Source organism: Hypomesus nipponensis, chromosome 3 (genome assembly GCF_054491055.1).
Source record: "Hypomesus nipponensis isolate SF chromosome 3, ASM5449105v1, whole genome shotgun sequence".
In the NCBI taxonomy this organism is placed as follows: domain Eukaryota; kingdom Metazoa; phylum Chordata; class Actinopteri; order Osmeriformes; family Osmeridae; genus Hypomesus; species Hypomesus nipponensis.
This window is the reverse complement of record NC_140363.1, coordinates 5,724,577-5,745,957: the sequence shown is the minus strand read 5'-3', so window position 1 is coordinate 5,745,957 and position 21,381 is coordinate 5,724,577. Positions and strand designations below refer to the sequence as shown.

Genomic DNA, 21,381 nt, shown 5'->3' with positions numbered 1-21,381 from the left:
GTGGACAGTGCTGTCAAATCAGGCTGTCAACCAGGCTGGGAAATCCGGCTGTGCTGACACAAACAGAACTGTAGTAGAGCGGTGCAAGGACACATCTAGAAGCTGTGACAGTGACTATCTGAATACTGAACAGTGACTCTGGATGTCTGCTCCACACTCTTCAAGGCTTGGCTTGGGGGTTTTTTAACATGGATTTTCAGCAAATTTTCTATTGGTATGTTTACCATTGAACTTGGTGCAATTATCGAAATAATATAATGAGAAAGCATCTCACAAATACGCAGTCCCCAGACACAGGAGTAAGATGCGTCATTCAATGAAGTGCTGTAATGAAACAAAACTATTCACATTGACCCAAAAAACTAAAATAAGGCAGCGTTTGGCATTTCAGTACGACATATACGCTGTAGATACACGGTATATATCCCTTTTGTAACACACCTGAAAGCACTAAGCAGTATGCGTGCCTGAGCTGAAGCATTAGGGAGATGTCGGGGGGGGGGGGGGGGGGGGCAGTTATAGGGGGGTGGAGAGGTAGGGGGGGCAGTTAGGGAGTGGGGGGTGACAGGTAGAAGAGGGGGGGGCAGGTGTGACAGACATGGTGTCTAGTACCAGCGTGTTTGTGAGCATGTTCTTCAGAAACAGCACAAGGCAGAAGCAGGGGCTGAGAGAGGCTGAACCCCGACCCAACATGGGGATGTGACACGGGGGGACGTCATCGTCGTGGCTGAACCGACCCTGCGTGAGCTCCCTGGCAGAGCCTGCGCGACTGGCAGAGCCTGCGCGACTGGCAGAGCCTGCGCGACTGGCAGTGCCGTGTCATCAAGGCATGCCCGTCAGAAGACGTCAAAGAAAACATATAGAAACGCGCACCTTTTGCGCATCAACAGTCGAACTATTTGCTTGCTGGCTAAGAACACTTTCTGGATCTTGCTGCCCCCCCCCCAGGATCGTTTCCTTCACCGCTGCAAGTGACGTGAGGGGAACATTCATTTGGTTTGTAGCTTCTCAACGGTTGCTGCTCGCGAGGGAACGTTTGTCTTTACGGTTGTGACAAAGTGATTCGTTTCTACAATCATAAGTATCGCAAAGAGGATTCAGGGTTTTTGTTTAAGCCGCTTGAGCCAACTCTTTCAGCTGAAGACCAACTGCTTTGACCTGAAGCAACCTGAGGACCCCTCCCCCACCCACCCACTCAGCACGGACGTGTTCCAGCACAGGAAAGCATGCCAACACAAAGACACATTTCTCATTGCTGGAATCTCTAGATCAAAAAGGACAGCACAGCAGTGAAAATACTAGACAGCCGTGTGTGTGTGATTGTTGGGCATCGGGCGGGGTGGGAGTGTCGGAGTCGGCGGGTGCAGGGCCGCGGTGCCGTCTTTGGCCCTGGGTCACTTGAGCTTGGTGCGTACTTGCAGCAGGGTGGGTGTCTGCTCCATGATGCGGACCAGCAGCGTGTCGATGTAGTCCTCCAGGTCTCTCACCTGGGGCTTCAGCCGGCGCAGTTCCGCCTCCCTCCGCCCCAGCAGGGTGCCCTGGTGCTCAAACTCCGCCCTCTGCCTCTCTAGATCCGCCTCCCGCCGCAGCAGCAGCGACACCAGCTCGCTGTGGGTCAAGTGGTAGTAGGACCCCGCCCCTTCTGTCAGTGACTGGAGGGGGGGGAGGAGGAGACAGACAGAGAGAGGGAAGGAAGGAAAGAACGAGAGAGAGGGAGAAGAAACAAGGGAGGGAGAGAGGAAGAATAAACGAGTGAGAGAGAAAGAGAGATATGTATAGTTAACTGTAGGGTTAAAGAGAGATATGTATAGTTAACTGTAGGTTTAAAGAGAGATATGTATTGTTAAATGTAGGGTAACAATGTTCAGCAGAGAAACGGGTTGAACAGTGTTCTAGGGAGTGTGTGGGGGGAGAACCGCTAGCCTGTGTGGGGCGAGGGCTGCTAGCCTGTGTGTGCTCCCCTACCTTCCTCCTCTCTGGCTCCGGCCCGGCCAGCTGTCCACTCCTCCCCGGGTGGATGGTGGATCGAAGCTTCTCCAGGCTACTGGCCAACACCGAGCGTCCCTTCTCCTCCGCCGGCACGCTCAGGGGCTTCACCGCGTGGGGGCTGAGGGGCACAGAGCAGAGACACGGTGAGACAGCAGCAGTCACACACCTCAGGGGAGCCGCCTCTCTGTGATGCTGCCATGTCATTCAGCACACCGGCTTAGAAACATGCAGTTAGACACACAACGTCATGCAACCACCCCCAAAAGCTTGCGTATGTAGATCCAACACCTTGAAGCAAGAAGGGAAAATGAAGGAGAAGGTCGTTAATATTTATGTTATTATTATAATTGACACCCGGTTAACACCCTGTGAGAGCCTCCCCCCCCCCCCCCCATCACCTTGGTGACAGGCCTGTGACTGTGACTGCTACCATGGCCCGTGAGGAGTAGAAAGGGGAGAGATAGAGTGAGGATAGAACACATTTCTCCTGCTGGGGAAAAAATGTCTCCCCCTACTGCCAGCTACGCTAAGGTTGGAGAGCACAACCTGTCAGGGTTAGTGAGGGGGACTCAGGTTGTGAGGGACTGACATTGACAGTATGTGTGAGGTATTGACAGAGAGAGTAACATTGATGAGTTGAAGTTCAGATAGAAATGCTTGTTACCGTGACTCTTGAACACCTGAGTCCCCCTGCCCTTCAATCTGAGCATGTGCGACCTCACCTGTTCTCCTGATTGGCTGCCTGCTGTGTGTCCGGGGGCAGCATGGCAGCATGCGGTGCACCAATCGCAGCGGGGACACAGGCAGTGGGCAGGGCCGGGCTGGCTGATGACCTCAGCGTGGCACGGACAGAGAGGGAGGGAGGAGCGGAGGAGGAGCTACTGGCGGTTAGAGGAGTGGGATTAGGAGAGGCAGGAAGGTAGGGGTCAGGGTGGACAGAGGAGGTGTCCAGGTTCACGCCGGGGTCGCTACCGAACGAGGATGACAGATCCTGGAGACCAGCCGTGACCGTGCCCTCGGAGAGGGAGCGATGGAGCGCCCCGGGCTGAAGAAGAGGAGTGTGTTCTGAACGCTGGTCACCTGACCCAACAGCCTGGGTCCCTCTGACTGCTTCCTTCTCATCCCCGGGCGGTGAGCGGCTGCCATTGACTGGTGCTCCGGAGGGCGTTTCTAGATGAGGCTCCGAGCGGCAGTCCTCGAGCAGGAAACGTGGTTGGAGAGCAGCGTCTTTCCCCTCATCCGCACTCATCCCGACATGACTGGACGCTTCCGACTGGATGTGAACGTTACCAGACACCCTACAACCCTCAGACGGCTCCTCCTCTTCCTCCAGATCCCAGGGAACTGTGTTTTTGCAGCCAGCAACAGGCCAAGACAAAGACCCCACCTCGCCGTCAACTTCCTCCCCACTCTGGGAGGGTAGTGTTGGGGGAAGCGTCTCCATCCTGTGTCCCTCACCTGAGAGACTGGAGGCCCTGGAGGACTGCTGGGACTGGCAGGACTGGTACTGCTGCGAGTCGGCACTCTCGTACAGAATGTTGGAAGTGCCAGGGCTCAGGTCAAGCACTCTGGGGTTTAACAGCACGCCATCGAAGCCTTGGCTAGGGCTGGTTCTTATCTGGCTGGTGTTGAGGGAGTTGCTGAAGAGCCTAGCTGGTTTGGGAGGACCCTGGATAACGCTGGGCGTCCCTGAGGCCATGCTGAGAGGAGATGACTTCAGAGGGCCGCCGTCGCCAGGGGAGGAGGTCATGATGTAAAACGAGGGCGTGGTCAAACAGTGGTCATCATCTGAAACGGAAGCGTTTGCCTCGACATCGTCCGTTGCGACGGAAGTGGAAAGCTTAGCCTCCTCTGCAGAACCAGCAACTGAATCTTTCATTTCTTGGTTAGGGTTCTTCTCTCTCTTCTCTTCAGGCCTCTGTGGAGATGGAACCCCCAGCCTTGGCTTGAAGGAGACTGGGGCTGTAGAGCCTGTCTCAGAAGATGTGGGATCTACAGGACCAGGGCTGGAGGTGACCTCCTCCACCACTACCCTGTCTACTTCAAAAGGACCAGGGCTGGAGGTGACCTTTATGTGCTCCAGCTCCAGGCCTGCGCGTGGGTTTGGGGAGCGGAATGACGAGTGTGTGTTGGGATGTTCATGTGCGTTAGTGGTCATCTCAACAGTGTTGGCAGTGAGGATAACATGCCAGGTCTCACACCCTGACATCAGCTCAGGTGAGGTAGCAGCAGGATGAGCGGTCTTTGACCTGTCAAGGTGCGCTTCAAGGCCGTTGTGGGCTGGGCTAACGTGGGCTGACGTGTCCCGTTGTAGTGTGTGCAGGAGCTTCATGTGATTGGTGTTTCCCTCAGGCGAGGAGGAGGAGGATGTGGATGCCATCAGCGTGGCACCGGCAGTAGGGGACGGGTGGAGAGCAGAGTTTGCATTCAGATGCGGGTGATGCGTGTGACTGTCTCCAGTCCGGGGTCCAGCCGCCGCGGCCAGGAGAGGGTGAGCCGTGCGCGGCTCCGCCGTGTCCTGTGGGCCGCGGTGCCGGTCAGCTTCCTCCGGAGATTTCAACCTGTTTGCGGCGAACGCGTCGAAGGAGTCGTCCCACGCGACTTCCTGTCCCACCGCAGCCCTGCCAGACGGGGAGAAGGGATTGGACGATCTCTGGCCGGTCAGGTTGTTGTCCTCGGACGGGATCGGCGGGAGGGGTCGTTTCCTGACGGTGACGCGAGCTTCCTTCCCGCAGTGCCCCTCTGTGAGGGGACGTTCTCCGAGCAGGGTGGGGTTAGGATTGCCGGGGCTGGAGGAGGGGGGCGGTGGGGGAGGGCGAGGGTCAGAGCTGGAGGGGTAAGGCAGAGGGGGCAGAGCTGGTTTTATAGCCTTGTCTGCCAGCATGTCCTCGTAGAAAGGGTTACACTGCAGGAGGGGGAGGAAGGGGTTGGAGGGGGACATGGGGGTGGGGGGGCTCTGTGAGGGGCAGAAGGGGTTAGTGTGACGTAGGGTCCCCAGGGAGACAGAGGAAGGAGTTAGCAAGGGGGCAGGAGGGTGTGGGGGGGTGGGGGACTCTGAGCTGGGCTCTAGTTTAGTGGACACCATCAGGCTGTGAAAGGAAGGAACACAGTCCTCTTAATAAATGCTGTTTGTTCACACTACTCACCTAATGTACGCTCCCCAAAATACCACAGGGAAACAACCCACAGTGACTCCATCATTAGTGTAATCTTTGTTTATAAATCCTCCATATCTGCCCCATGCCTGCTCCCTCCTTCAGGCTTCCCACTTATTCGTATTCACACAGACTGCTAGATCTAACTATTTATTGAATATGTGCCCCCAAAAAAAACATATTTCTGTGGTGATTTAAGGTTTGGGAAACGCCTCAGAAGAGAAAGGGAATTCAAATGACCACCCCAAACTTAACTCAAACCGATGCACATATAAGGCGTTTTGTGTGTGCTGTTTGAAGTACAGTAGGCTAACATAGCACTGTGGGCCTTCAGTAGGCAGGCATGGGTTCAGTACAGGGCTGGGTGTGAAGCATTTCCCATTGGTGCAGGACCTACACTGGAGTAGCAGAGGGGCTGGTAAATCACCCTGGTGAGGGCAGAGCAGTCACCGAAGTGTGACTTCAACTGATTCTTCAACTGAAGGTGGGACTGATTAGACATCCTGTTTTCGCATTGCACTAGTTAACACACACGCACACACAAACATGCCCGTGCCCACACGCACACACATACACTTAAATGTACGATTAACCACATTGCATTTTATAGGTCAGGAAATGGAGCCATGCAGTTGTTATACAGAACAAAACCTCCTCGTGACTTACTCCTCCTCAGCCTGTCATACCCTGCTGAAACACAGCTCATGTGTGGTTTCAATTTCACACATTTCCTGTCCAGAGGAGCCAGACCCCACCCCTCTCTGCACTGCAGTTGTGTGATGTAACCAGAGCCTTCTGCTGGGGCTGAGAACATAGCTGGAACCTGGGGAAGAAAACCCCGGTAGAACCTGGGGAAGAGAACCCCGGTAGAACCTGGGGAAGAGAACCCTGCTAGAACCTGGGGAATAGAACCCAGCTACATCCTGGGTCTGAAGCAGAGAACCTAGCTAGAACCTGATGAAGAGAACTCCGGTAGAACCTGGGTCTGAGGCGAGAACCGAGCTCGAACCTGAGACTGAGGGAGAGGCAAGCTTCTGTGATGCCATGTGTGTACCAGCTTCATGCCCTGAGTGTGCCTGCCAGGACGTCACACACTCCCGACCCAGACCATGTGGGGCAACCTAAACGATGACCATGGGAGATGGCTGTAGCTAGGTGGTTCGAGCGTTCCACTGCAGGTCAAGAGGTTGCAGGTTAGAATCCCCCCTCCCTGTACATTGCTTTGGATCAAAGCGTCCCCGAAACACCTTATTATTAGCATGAGTACAATGATCGCTTAGCAACAAGGTTCTTTGCCTGCTGTCCCCTATAGAGAGCTCCCGGTGAGGCCAGTATGTGATTCAACCAGACTCAGGTGACACAGACTGCAGGTGGTGGGCCAAAGCCCGCGGGCCTGCTAGCTCAGGCCAATCTAACATATTCATTTATTACCTGGCCTGCGAAGAAACACAAGAGTTGTCAGCAGCGCTGAACGCCGTCGTGTTTATACTTGGTTCCGCTTGCCTCACCTGGGTTTGCTGTGGGAGTCCTTTGATCCGAACCAGCCTTTCTGCTTCTCCTCGGCAGGGGCCTGCTCCGACTCGCCCCGGCTCTCTTCTCCCCCCGCAGACTCCTCCCTCCTGTGAGCGAACACGTTCCTCCCCTGCTTCCTGCCCTGGCTGTCGGCCTCCACGGCGGCGAGGGTGGTGGCGGCCACCCGCTCCAGGAGGCCCTCCTCCTCCCCCAGCGCCACGCCCGCCTGCTCCAGCGCCGCTGCTATGGCCGCCTTCTCTTCCTCGCCCGCCTTGTCAAAGGACCAGCGGCGGCCGTCCCCCGTCCCACGCCCCACGCCCGGCGCCTCGGCCCGGGCACGCAGGTTCTGAAGCGACACAGACAGTGGAAGACACTTCTGCAGCGGTCGCAGAGACACGGAGCCTTCCTCCGAGACCGCCACTTGGGATTGGCTGTCGTACACGTGGTTTCCGTTGACGGGCGGCGGCGGCACGGGGAAGGAGATCTCGCCGGTCTCCTGGCTGAGGTCGCACTTGTGGGGCGACAGCTGGGGCGAAGTACCGGCCGTGTGCTCTGTCGACGGGGAGAGGAGACGTTAGCGGATTTGACGCATTTCAATAAAAAGTAGACCCGCGATACAGTTCTACACTGTGACACTACTGTAGGTGAGAAAGCTTGAATAATAACGCTAATAAGTAGGTGTATATACTGTATATGAAACTCAACAAGGTTTAGCAATTCATGTATCTACCATGCCCCCCCACGCTCACACACACACACACACACACACATGCGTGCGTGTACAGTGTGTGTCATCACATCCCGGCGGCCTCACCAGGGCTGTTGTCGGTCAGGTTGCTGCTGTTGCTGGGCGAGTTCGACAGGTCTGACACCACCACGCTGATGCCTGCCGTGGGGCTCAGGCTGCCGCCGCGCGACGACGACTCGCTGCTCTCCGAGCCCAGCGACGTGCTGGAGCGCGTGTCCGACGACTTGCGCAGCTTCCCCCTCAGGAAGAAGTTCCTCATCTTGCTGCGGCGCCCTTCGCCTCCCTCGTCGTCCTCGTACTCCTCCTCGCCGCCGCCGTCGCTGGGCAGGCGGGTCCGCAGCGTCCCGCAGCCCGCGGGCAGGACGGCGGACGAGGAGTCCTCCTCGCTGCTCTTCTTCTTCCCCCTCATGCGGTCCTTCAGCTTGCCGAAGGCGGAGCGCTGCTTGTCCTTGATGGAGAGGTTGTACATGCTGGCCGTCAGGTTGTTGCGGGTGAACTGGATGGTGACCTGGACGTCTCCTCTCTCCTTCTCCTTCTTCCCTGTCTTGGAGTTGAGCTTGTACCACCTGGAGCACACAGGAGACGTCAGGAGACGGGGTTAGCACAGCCACCTCGTCAACATGCTTTTGATACACAACATGGCCGATAAATGTTCATACTGTGTCCTGCTCAGTGGATGAACAAAATCATTTGTCTGCTGAACCTAAACTGACAGTCTGACAACATTCCAAGTACTAGGAGATCTTGATGGAGGGATTTGTTTTTGAGTCCCTGTTCCAATAGACAGAGGGTAGGTGGGGTCATGGGACACTGTGAATTACCTCTTTGTTTTTCTAAATTAGGTTAATCTGTCCTTATAACAGGGCATGGGGCTGGTGGGTGGAGGGGAGTCTTACTGAACAGCAGACCCCCCCCGCCCCCCCCAAGGTCACCAAAGAGCGATCAGACTTCCCATAATTCCTTGGGGCCGCTTGTTGTTGTCATTAGCCTTGGCAAGAGAACAATGACACTGAAACTCCCCTCCTTTAACTAACAATGAGTGGCCTGAATACTAGTGGCCATGTTCTAGCAAACAACACAACCACCTTGCTTACGCGCACAAGTACACACACACGTATACATTCACACATGGCCCTCCTATGAACACCGCTGCTATACACTACCAAGCAGCTGGCGCTAGTCAGGCTGAGACAGCTATGCCTCGTGGGAAAGCCTTCCCTGGTCTGTTCTGTTCTGACCTGCACATGAGGCTCAGCACCTGCCTGCTGAGCACAGCACCAGTGAGGGGAGCAACAGTACGGCACTATCACCAACTACACACACACACACACAACCCATTTCCTGGTTTCACAGATCAGCGCTTTTAATGCTCAACCCTGTCATTTAAAAAGTTTCACAATGTTGGCTGAACCAGACATGGAGATCACCGAAGGTCAAAACATCCCCAGCAGAAGACAAACAGATCAAACAGAGGTTCTGATTGGGCAGAGATAACCATGACATGAAGACACAATCTTTGGCATGTGATGTGGGGGATCAGTCCCAGACGCCAGTCTCACAACCACCTCCTGGCTGGGAAGTTCGGCATATTAACAATGACTGTAGTCAGACATAAGCCTGTCGTCAACCTATTCCCTGAACACAAACACATACACACACACACACACACACACACACACGTGGCCTGGCCTGACCTTTAAAGACATTCCAGAGTAGGCCTCTGACAGCAGAGAAAGAGTGTTATGAAAGAGTGGGCGTTGTCAGGAACTGAGGAATGACAATACAGTTCCTCGTCATCTACAACCTACTGTACCCACACTGTCCTGAACAGCTAATCCACTTTAACCCTTGTGCTGCCTTCGGGTCACATGACCCAAAGGTTCATAACAAACCATTGTTGCGTTTGCCCAATTTTACCCAATACAAAAACGAATAAAAACATTTTTTAATAATAATAATTTTAACCTTTGCATTGTGGGGGGTGTGAGACAGCACAATAGTTAAAATAAAATGCTTCACTTTGTTTTTGTATGCGGTAAAGTTGTCGCAATACGATGGTGGGTCACAATGACTGATGAGTCAGAATAACCCGAAGAGAACACAAGGGTTAAAAACAGCCATCATGGTTGTATTCTTGGTCAAGCACGGCCACCAACACAAATGCATAGACTGCATCAGAACAAAGCTTGTTCTTGTTGGGTCTGTGGGTCTGAACAAAGCTGAAGTTTAAGATAGGTAGCAGGTAGCACAGATGCCTGCAAGCTGTGGGCTTCTGTTACACAGATGGTCTGTCAATGGTGTCATTCCTCCCACTGTGGACAACACCCTGGAGGTAGGGCTCACATTCCAGAACGTTCCACTGAGCCTGGAAGTTAGGACTAGTTACCCATGAACAACACCGTCATAGTCTCTTCATTACGGCTCCCATAGTCCCTCCATTCTGCCTCTGCACAAATCCCATAGTCGTTTAGACCCGTAGCTCTCTAACCCAGACTTGGGTAGGTCATGGCTTCTCTCATACCTGAGCAGTGTTCAGATAACCCCCACCCCCTCATCTGGGAGAGACAAGGAGAATATTAAGGACACAAGTCATGTTGACCATGATTCTTTAAAAGCACTTTCCTCATCATGCACTTGCTCTCTTTGTTTCAGAGTAGAGAGCAAAAAATATCTATTTGTGGCCGTGCAGCTGTGAGAGACCATGTGACCAATTACGAAACAAACACAAGAAAGCTTGACTTGCAGTTCCTAATTTAGATGTGCTCTGTGCCTAGTCTGCTGTGTATCTGCAAGCCACACTGAACTGAGGGGACTGGGGCAGGTAGAGGGGACTGGGGCAGGAAGAGGGGATGGGGCAGGTAGAGGGGATGGGGCAGGAGGAGGGGATAGGGTAGGTAGAGGGTCCTGGGGCAGGTAGAGGAGACTGGGGCAGGAAGAGGGGATGGGGCAGGTAGAGGGGATGGGGCAGGTAGAGGGGATAGGGTAGGTAGAGGGGATAGGGTAGGTAGAGGGTCCTGGGGCAGGTAGAGGAGACTGGGGCAGGAAGAGGGGATAGGGTAGGTAGAGTGTCCTGGGGCAGGTCGAGGGGCAGGTAAGTTCCATCTAGCCTGGAGAGCACTGGGAGTAAACACATAGAACATTCCAGGGCCATGGAACACTTTCATATCTGCATTCACCATCACCTAAAAACAGGAAACCGCTCCTCCCATCCCTCGCAGATAGCATCTGCCCCTACTCCCTCTGATCTGCACCCAGGGAAATGAATCCCTTCCTGAGTGGCTGCTTTTTACGCTAGCCAGGTTAGCCGGGCAGGGCTACTGTCAGCGACCGTACCAGAGCAGGGGGATTCTGACTGAGACAACTGGTTTCTAGACAGACCTTTAAAAAGGCAGGTGAGATGACATTACAGTCTCATCCTCCATGTTCCCTGCTCAGGACTCAGGACTGCAGCGCACGTACATGCATGCACATACACACACACACAGTGTTGCATAGAGAGGTATGGGTGTGAAGCCCTCGTGTCCAACTGCCTCATCAGCAGTAAAACCAGACTGGAAGAGAAACACATTCCCCATCTGGATGTGATCGAGTCCCTCCCTCGCTCTCCCTCTCTCTCCCTCGTTCTCCCTCTCTCTCCCTCGCTCTCCCTCGTTCTCCCTCTACCTCCCTCGCTCTCCCTCTCCCTCGCTCTCCCTCGTCTTCCCTCGTTCTCCCTCTCTCCTCGGCCTCTCCCTCCCCAGCTACGTCGCTAAAATGTAACATACGAGGGCAAGAAAAAAAACACCAAATGTGTTCTGAAAAACACCCATTAGGCCTCCACTACAAGACCTGAACCGATTTACCTCCCCTGATCTGATGCAGAACCACCTTGCACAGCTGCATTCAGAGGGACAGAGTATCTGAATAGTTGAGCATTTAAGCTTAGTCCAGATGGAGACCAGTCACTAAGATCTCCTAATGGATATTGTTATGTAACACAAACAGGACTATTCAAAACCAGTGACATTTCTGAAAACCTCTCAATCTTGTTGGATGGTCTCCAGTCAGTCCCCTGCAAAGTTGCTACAGTATATGCTACATCTTTGAGTGGGTGTGTTAGCTTGTTGTGTGTATGTGTGCGTGTGCGTGTGCGTGTGTGTGTTTGCTTGTGGGTGTGTGTGTATGTACATCTTAGCTTGTGTTAGTGTATGTGGTGTTAGCTCTTGTGAGTGTTGGCTTATCTATGCGTGTGTGTGCGCGTGTGTGTGTGTTAGCTTGTCACTGTGTATGTGTGTGTGTGTGTGTGTGTGTGTGTGTGTGTGTGTGTGGTAACTTGTCTGTGTGTTTATTTATTTATTTGTTTATTTGACAGGGACAATGCAGTTAAACATAGCTACAGAGCAAAGTTTGCAGCTGATGTGATGCAGAGTTTACAGCAAGAGCTAGAGTGTTAACTTGTGCATGTGTATGAGCTTGACTGTGTGTGTTAGCTCATTCTAAGGACAGTCTGCCTGTCCTGTCACTAGGATTGTACATTATATATGAAGCAGCAGGATGCTCATCTCATGCTACAGTACCAACGTTGCTTCACACACACACACACACACACACGCTAGCAGACATGCTAACACACATACATGCTAGCACACATGCTAACACACATGCACAATAATACACACGCCAACACAAATACGAGCGCTAACAGACTATCACACACACACAATCACACTCAGGCTGAAACACACACACACAGGCTAATGCCTACCAGCCTGTTCTTGTGCTATCCCTGGAGGCAGACAGACAGGCAGAGAGGACGGATAAGAGAAAAACGGGCAGACAGAGATACAAACAGAGAGACTGGCAAACAGTAGAGCCAGACAGACAAGTAGACATATGGGGATAAAGGTGTAGCTCAGTCGTAGATTTGATCAGACTGCTGATCAAAAGGTCATAAATTCAAATCTATCAGACAGACAGAGAGAGAGACAAATGGATAAACAGGCAGACAGAAAGACAGGGAGAGACAGGCAGACAGATGGAGAAACAGGCAGACAAAGAGACAGACAGATAGACAGGCAGAGAAACAGGCAAAGTCACACATCCAGCAGCAGAAGACGCAGGCAGACCCCAAAAGATGGGGGAGAGTGTAGATTTACTATCCATTTGAGAACAACAAAGTACAAGGTAGCTCAATCTACCTCCCTGTAGCACTGCTGTGTTCTGTACCCCCGAGAGCCTGCACCACCCGTCCACAGTACCCTACCCATGCACCTCCAGTCCACAGCACACTCCTTCTGCAGAGGGAAACACCACCCTAACTGCTGACTAGCATACAGAGCAGACTGTTAACTCAAGACAGCAGATAGAAACCCCATCCACAGAGAATAGCCATTTTACTACCCTACACAGCAGCCTGCCAAAGGAATGGCTGTGCCTAGCTTATTTGCATGTCTGCAAGCTCAAAGATGTCTTCCTGATCCCAGTTAGCCAGTAAGAGAGAACCTTTGGTATGTAACTTACAGGAAACATGCCGATATGAGACCATGAGGAATATGATAGACCAACAATGACACAGAGACAAAAAGAGACAGGAAGAGAATGCCACTGCTTCTATAGAACTATGGAACAGCTGGGACTTTCATCTCCTACAGTACAACACCACCCTCATCATCACCATGGTCACCTCCAACACCACCCTCATCATCACCATGGTCCCCTCCAACACCACCCTCATCATCACCATGGTCACCTCCAACACCACCCTCATCATCACCATGGTCACCTCCAACACCACCTTCATCATCACCATGGTCACCTAACTCCACCACGCTCAGCATCACCATAGGTCACCTCCAACACTGCCACCATCCTCACGGTAGGGCAGGAACTAGGGTCGCCTATAAAACTCCCCTCAAGATCACGTCGATGACCTAGGTAGAGCTGTCTTGAGTTACACATCGATCAGACTAGTGACCTTGTCTGTGGTAGGGGTGGGCTGAGGGGGTTCTGCCTGCCGGGTCAGTTGTCATCACACCCGTCCCTTCTCTGGGATGATCCACAGGGTGATCAGAGCCGCTTGTTGGGCTACTTCCACCTCCTGGATGGCCAGGACATGGGTTATCAAACGGTTTCATTCACATTCAAACCGAGGGGATTCCAAGCCAAAAAGATTAGACTTGAAGTATTCTTGAAGTACAAACTCACTTACTGATCATTTTGATATATGTATGGGAATATACAAAATCCATACATTTTCAGTACATGTCCAATTGTGTAGAAAAAGATACATGAACTGAAAATGTATGAAGCTCTCATTTAAGACATGTAAATTAAATAAAGGTGTCCTGTCCATGCTAATCAACATTGGAGCTACAGATGTAGCCTCGTCAAAGAGAGACAAGCTCAGAAGTAGCATTTCTCATCGACTGCTCTTCCTGTGTGAGATTCATAAAAACGTGGGCTTCATAAAAAACATGTTATGCTAAAAATACCACATGGCTTTAAAACCATGGAACTGTTAGATAATCCCGGGATTGTGCCAGTCCCTAATCCCCTGCCCTGTACTGGGAAAAACAATACAGACATCGGAGAAATAACGTATAAAGCTCATTTGTGAACAGCGCAGTACCGTGCATACATGCTACCTGACTCAGCTCCACGTTCCAAGCGGAAAGTGTTTTTTTTTCCTCTCTCTCAACAGTCAACTGTCCCTCTCCGCCCCACACTCACTAACTCGTTTCTGTCTCCACGCAGAGGGCGTGACTGCAGAGGCCCTGTGTGATTGCAGCATTACAGTGACAGCTGTGTTTGGACCACCAGTCAGTTGTGTAACGTTATGTAAACTCAAACGGTTACTGGTGTAAATAAGCGTTTTTTTTATCTGTTGTATGACACTGTCGAATCTTTCATTAGGACAACAAAATGCCCCCTTAAAGAACCCCGTGCCAGGTAAGAGGTAGCGGTCATGTGCAGTGTTGAAGTACATTAAACGTGGGCTATTAATTACTGAACCAGGGAATATAACCTACTCGTTTCTCATGCATATATTGTCCTGAAAGGCCTTATCCAGTGGGATCACAGCTTGTCCGAGAAACACATCCAGACCGATAAGCGCCCGGTGCATCACCGTGAGGATCACATCGCTGCTCCCCGGGGGGTATGCGCTCCGTCCCCCATCCTCCAACACCCCCGGTAACAACTCGAAAGAACATTCCTCTTTCCATTCGGGAGAGGTGGTCTTTTCCACCACACAAGTCGAGTACTTCTCCTTCCCCACCTGAATAATGGTGTAGACGTCGCTGGTCCCGTGTTTGCCCTTGGCTCGCAACCCCCTGCCCCGTAGAACTGTCACCTGGACGTGTGTAGGCACCCATCTCTGATCGTCGTCTATATTTAGGGAGGACATGTCCAAACACGAACTACAGTGAGGAAGACGGGATCGAAACGAAACGTGCCGATGGTACCCGCCACCGTTTCCTCCTTGTCACGGTGAAAGCTGTGTGGACACGCTAACCCCGGGGATGACAGTAGCGCATTATTGTTCTCCTCTGCCCAAAGTTGTTGGTATTGTTCGGTGTACAGTATTCTCGCCGGTGTCCCTGTGTTTCGCAGCCTGCCGCGGCGTACTCTCGCTTGTTGTTCTCGAAGGCGCTCTTCTCTCGGGCAGGGCGGACGGGCGCCCCTCTGCAGAATTGAAGAACCCAAAGCATTTGACGACGTCACGCCTTTATCCTCCCTGCAGGACGAGGAAGTGAGCAACTACCATGCTTGTGGTGGTGAAGTTAAACAGAACGTGCAGTTTGGGTGCAAGACAGAATTAGATTTTGAGCGCAGCGATGATTGCTCTCTTCTACAAATGTGCAGAACTAACTATGTATACTTATGTTAACACACAGGGCACCAAACAATAATTAACCAGCTGGTTTTATAATGCTCACAGGAATAGCGTGGCGATTCCTATACAACTGAACAGGCCTAGGCTAGATAATGGGTTTACACAAACCTATTGTGACAGTTATAGTGTTCACTGTATCACTGGGTATTACATCTAACACAATAGAGGCACACAGACTGATGTTGTTTCTTAAATATATTTTTTGGGGGGGTAATTTCTGCTTTATTTCTTCTGACAGTGACAAGAAAGGCAGAGAGAGACCATCGAGGACGATGTCCAGGAAATGTCCAGGGCCAGAATCGAACCCGGGACCATGCAGTAAGGCCAAAGCCCACGTGGTATAGAGCTCTACCTGATAAGCCCTCAGATATCCTCAGATGAATGTGCGACAAAAACAAAAACAGCCGAAGATGGCCCGGTTTAATCGTGCACGTCCATAGCCTCTTGTGGGCTGACTTCACAAACACTCCCTGTTTGTAAAAATGACATCACAAAGAGCAGCATAATAAATGTGTCCCAGCAGGAAAACAGTCTGGTCCACCGTGCAGCACACAGACCTGTCCCTGCACACATGAAGGAGGGAGTAGTGATTGGGGGGGAGGGGGAGTGGGGGCCCTAATTACTAATGCTGATGGTGTTGAATATTGTATGCTTACTAGTCTATAATGTACTTGCGGGGGCATATTTACTGCAGAATTCATCACCTTGAGTACAGTTCTGCACTGGTCATCACATCAATGCAGAATATTACAGAGCTCAGGGAAAGCACAGCTTGCTTTCATAGCTGGGATGTGGACACACTCCACAGACCGCTCTCTTACATGTAGACATGGAAGATACTTCGAACTGAAAGAGGATTGTGGGAATTGTAGTCCACACACAAAGCAGCCAAACACCACACAATGTTATCAGAAGATGTTGATGTGATTCTCAGAAGGACAGAGTGTGAAAGGAAAGAAGGGAAGAGAGAAGGTTAAAGGAGGGAATGGGGAATAGACAGAGAAGGGGCAAGGCATAAATGGCAGAGAGAGAAGGCTATTTACATGGTCTCACCACGTGACTTCAACATTCAGGACTCTCTCAGGGTCAGTTATTTACATTTAGTGATTTAGCAGACGCGCTTATCCAGAGCAACTTACAGTAAGTACAGGGACATTCTCTCTGAGGCAAATAGGGTGAAGTGCCTTGCCCAAGGACACAATGTCAATTTTCACAGCCGGGAATCAAACCGGCAACCTTCTGATTAACAGTTTCCCTAACCGCTCAGCCATCTGACCCTATTTACTCTCAGGGTTAGTTACTCTCATGTTTTAGTAACTCTCATGGTTAAAGTTAATTACTCTTACGGTGCTGTCCAAGACAGCATTATTTAACGCTCAGCTTTGCTTGGCTCACAATGTACAACGCTCGGGGGCATGTCAGACAAGTGAATGCAGAGTTGTAGTTCTCTAAGGTCACTGTTGTAGTTTGTATAATTGTGTGCCGGCTGGGCTAGCTAGCTAGCACAGAACAAAGTTATGTCATGTGACAAGACTGAATTAAAAAGTACAAAACACACACCGGCGACAACATCTGCAACCCTGCGCCATGCATAATTTTGTTTGTTAACGTCTCTGTAATCGTACAGAGTTCACTCACACCAGGCAAGTGGTGTAGTCCAGTATGAAGTGTGACCTGAACATGACTCAAGAGCCAGCAGTGTGCCCAGTTGGGGGCCTCTAGGGACACCTGCAGGATGGGGGGTGTAACTGCAGTTGGACTCATGAGAGCGTCAACAGCTAGTGACAGTCACTTTAGTCTCGTCAACTGAGACTTTGAATTTTGTCACTTTTCTCCTGACAAGCTGGGGTGGTGTAACGATTCCCATCCCATAATAATATGATCCTGTGGGACCCTGTTTGACATCTCTGTGTTGACTCACATCGGAGACGAAACATGTTCCAGTATCTGTGGTTCCTACTTGAAGAGCTGAAGGAGACCTCTTCCGCAATCCCAGGAGACAAACGAGCCTGGATAATGAACTCAATTAAGTTCTTAGCCCAGCCAATCAAAAGGGGAACAGAAGGATTCCTTTTTCCAGCTATGCTAAAGAGAAGAGCCCCAGCTTAGGTCCTCATCAGAGACACATTCCTCCTCTATTCTGGGAGAGGAGCTGTCCATCACAGCCTCGTCAGCCGTCCAGATTCATATCAGGGCTGAGGCCACCAACAGCTGTTATATCACCTCCACTAATCTGCCTCTCAAGATGAGGCGTCGCGATTGACTCCACACACACACATGCACACACTCTCATACACACTCACACTCTCTCTCTCACACACACCAACAGATTGTTGGGGAGATGAGAAGATGGCAGCTGTCATAGCAGGCCATCATTCCAGGGCCAGGGGAAGAGGAGGGGGCCAGGCTGGATCTAGCTGCAGCATCAGAGTGCAAATGGCCTACTTAGGGTCTAAAGTGGGTAATTAGATACCTAATCATGGCTCCCATTCTCAGCCCTGCTGAACATACTGAAATGCCTGGCTCCTGTCCTGTTTCTAACACTCTCCTCAACTCTGATTCACACGCACTGCTTCAGCTGTGACCTGAAGGCACTCTCACCTGTAGCTCCGCCCACCAGGTACGCTCACCTGTAGCTCCGCCCACAAGGCACTCTCACCTGTAACTCCGCCCACAAGGCACTCTCACCTGTAACTCCGCCCACCAGGCACTCTCACCTGTAGCTCCACCCAGCAGGCAGTCTCACCGGTTGCTCCGCCCACCAGGCACTCTCCCCTGTAGCTCCACCCACCAGGCAGTCTCACCGGTTGCTCCGCCCACCAGGCACTCTCCCCTGTAGCTCCGCCCACCAGGCACTCTCCCCAGTAGATCCGCTCACCAGTCACTGTCCCGTCACCTTGTGGCCCCACATTCTCAATAGACACTAAACATGGGAGTGGGATAATTAATCAACTATGAATAGTGAGTGAAAAATCATCATGATACATCAGAAAATATGTTATGTATATTTAATAATGCTACAATATGCCTATCTGTATGTATTATTGGTTGTCATACAAAGTTCTGTATTGTTCAAGAGTCCACCCCCCCCCCCCCCCTTTGTTCTATAGAACACCTGTGATGGTCATTCTCAGCTGATTGCTCATACAGGCCTTGCTGGGCTTTACTAGAATCCAAATATTTAGGTTGTCTGGGAGAGATCAGGTGTCGTCAGGGGATGGTCTTTAATTCGTTTTTATCTGCACAGGCTGAGCACACACAAACCTGGGAGGATAGGAATACTGACCCAGGTCCAACCACTTTCCCTTAAAAATACGTGTATAAAGCATATTTTATAGAAGATCCTGTACGTTTTGTCTCTACAGCTCTGCCTATACTGAAAATTCCGTAATACATTTGAAGAGAATCCAAATAAAAAAAGGAAATGCCTCCAGCCATTTCAGCGCTCTCCACGTTCATCTCCTAATCATTCCCGCCAGTCATTGGTTGGTCTGTTGTCTGATATAATGCTACCTACAGGCACACAGGGAGGTAGACCAGGCTCTGGACACAAGCACCGGTAATCAAGGCAGTTCCAACTAACTCCGCCCCTGGGGAAAGGCCTGGTAGTTATTGAAATTCCAAACCGATCTGTTAAATTCAGAGCAGACAATTGTTATTGTTTGACGGTGGGCGAATGTTATCCTGTCTAAACAGGACGGTAGATTAACGTAGCGCCGAGCACTGTAACCCACGGCAGCCCCACCTCTCTCCACCCCTCCGACCGGCCGCACAGCCGGCACTTGTTCTGAGCAGCTGGCTGAGCTCGCCGTGGTTTTCTTTTGGGGATTTAATTCGGTGTCAGTTTACCAGTTTGGGGATGTAGGTTCTTTTGTGTGATTTAACTAAGGATTTAGTAGTCGTGCTGCGATTTATATTTTAATTATCCGCTAAACTGAGGTTGAGGAACATGTGGGAATTGGCAGCGGTTTGAATCCTTGAGATGTCAATCAGTGGCTGATTACGTTACAGCGTTTATTGACAGCACATTGTTTTGTTCTATCTCTATCTGTCGGTCGGTCGGTCGGTCTGTCTGTCTTTCTGTCTTTCTGTCTGTCTCTGTCTCCCCATAGCAATGTCACATGTAGAAGGAACCTTTTAGGACAGGCACTTTCTTGTATATGGCGCCTCCTGCTGGTAAGAAAATCTGCCCTAGTCAGATTTGACTGTGTGTCTTTCCTCATGCTGACATGGTACAACACCCCCAGCTGTCACTCAGCCTGAAGAACCAAGGATAGCTAAGATGACCTGTCTGTGTGTGTTTGACCCCTCCCTAACCCCAGGGGGAGGAGTCACAACTCTGGGCCCTCAGAGAGAGGAGTCAGGGGGATGAGTCACACACCTCCCACAGGGAGGCTAATCTGCTTCCAACAGGCCCCTGAATGAACACATCAGTCACCACGGAAACCTGCTCATGAGCTATTGTCTTCTCTGAGGATCTGAGAGCGGCTCATACACACACAGTACACGCGCACACACACACATACAGTACACACACACACACATGCAGTACACACACTCACACACATACCTTGCTATCATGGAGGTAGCATTGTAGCATGAGGGGAGGGTGAGGTTAACTGGCCGTGTCACTGGGCTGTACTCGCTGTTTGAAGTCCCCAGGGGAGAGGGAGACGCTGTAAGCCCCCTGTAATGCCATGTTTGGGTTGCCCGGCTCGGGGCAATTCCCAGGAGGATCTACCCTGAGTGTTTTTATAAACTCGGGATTTTAAAGCTGTTCTGATCGACCCCCCACCCACAGATGGAACAGAAAGGAACTGTGCTCCCCTGTGTGTGTGTGTGTGTGTGTGAGAGAGAGAGAGAGAGAGAGAGAGAGAGAGAGAGAGAGAGAGACATAGATAAACCACTAATACAGCTGTACTAGTTAGAAACGTAGTGAGTGACTTGGATATATTTTACTGCTCATTTTAAAAACATGAAAGTAGAAGAGCGGGGCTCCAGGAGGGCTCCTCTGGTCTGTCCCCTGCCCAGCCTCAGCCACAACCCCAACCTCAGCCCCAAGCCCAGTCTCAACCACAAGACCCAACCTCAGCCCCAACCTCAGCCCCAGAGAGACGAGCCCAGGGTCGAACTGTCTGTCTTGCCCACTCAGGCACGTCTGTGTCCACAGCTTCATATGTAGACCTCTGCTGATCCTGTTTGCTCGATTTAAGGAACAAAATATGTGTGTGTGCGTGTGTGTGTGCGTGTGTGTGTATGTGTGTGTGTGTGGAGAAGGGCGGCGCGGGTGGGGTCTTCAGCAGACGTGCCAGTCGAGGGACCAGGGTTCTTAACTGCCACGGTCAACTCCTCTCCTAGGTGCGGGGAAAGGGGATGGTCAGGATTACAGGAACAGACTGTTTGCTCCGGGGCCCTGTCCTCCCTCTGCAGTGCAGGAGCCCGCCGGCTCAGCAAGGCCACACCTCCCGACCTTGCTGCGACCATGGCGATTGACCTCCAAACGGACACACTGACAAACGCTATTGATGTGGTCATGGAGCTGAGACACATGATGCTAAAGAGGAGAAGGCCCCCGTCTCAGACCCTCTGGTGACACCATCGTCCCCTGAGACTGGTCATGGATGGTCCTCCTGTCACACCTGGAACCTTCTGTGCTGCAAGGAGGGGAGGATCGTGGGTTTGTATTGTATTCTGTATGTCAAGCCATACAATAAATGTGTGAATAAAGTTAACATTCTTTAAGCTTTTATCTTAACTAGATTTTTTTGTTGTTTAGATGTGAATAAGCAACCAATGCTCATGTTCAGTTCTCAATGAGGCCTTTACTGCCAGCAGCAGTGATATTAAAATGTTTCTGAATTAGCTAATTAGCAGATAATTCAATATAATTCACTGATTTGAGGAGGAACCAACAGTTGACTGCATTGTGTTGCAAGGTGATGATGTTATGCAGCGACTCTACCTGAGATCATGTGTGCAATTTTTCACTAGCTAATCCTATAGCAACATTTTGCCAGGATTAGAAATGTAATAAATGAAAGGAAATGCATAGGAAACTATAAAGAATCTAAAGCACTGAGTCAAGTACAAAGTTTATTCTGTGT

At 51.2% G+C, this 21,381-nt stretch overlaps 1 protein-coding gene across 1 annotated transcript; it reads right to left on the bottom strand.

Moving 5' to 3' along the window:
* Positions 1–517: 517 nt before the first annotated feature.
* On the bottom strand, positions 518–14,884 carry rab11fip5a (RAB11 family interacting protein 5a (class I)). Its single transcript, XM_084673479.1, has 6 exons — positions 14,412–14,884; positions 7,471–7,970; positions 6,653–7,208; positions 2,712–5,078; positions 1,966–2,107; positions 518–1,652 (listed from the first exon to the last, which is right to left on the bottom strand). The coding sequence occupies exons 1-6, from the start codon at positions 14,786–14,788 to the stop codon at positions 1,395–1,397; spliced, it is 4,200 nt and encodes a 1,399-aa protein (XP_084529605.1). The 5' UTR covers positions 14,789–14,884; the 3' UTR covers positions 518–1,394.
* Between the last annotated feature and the right edge of the window lie 6,497 nt (positions 14,885–21,381).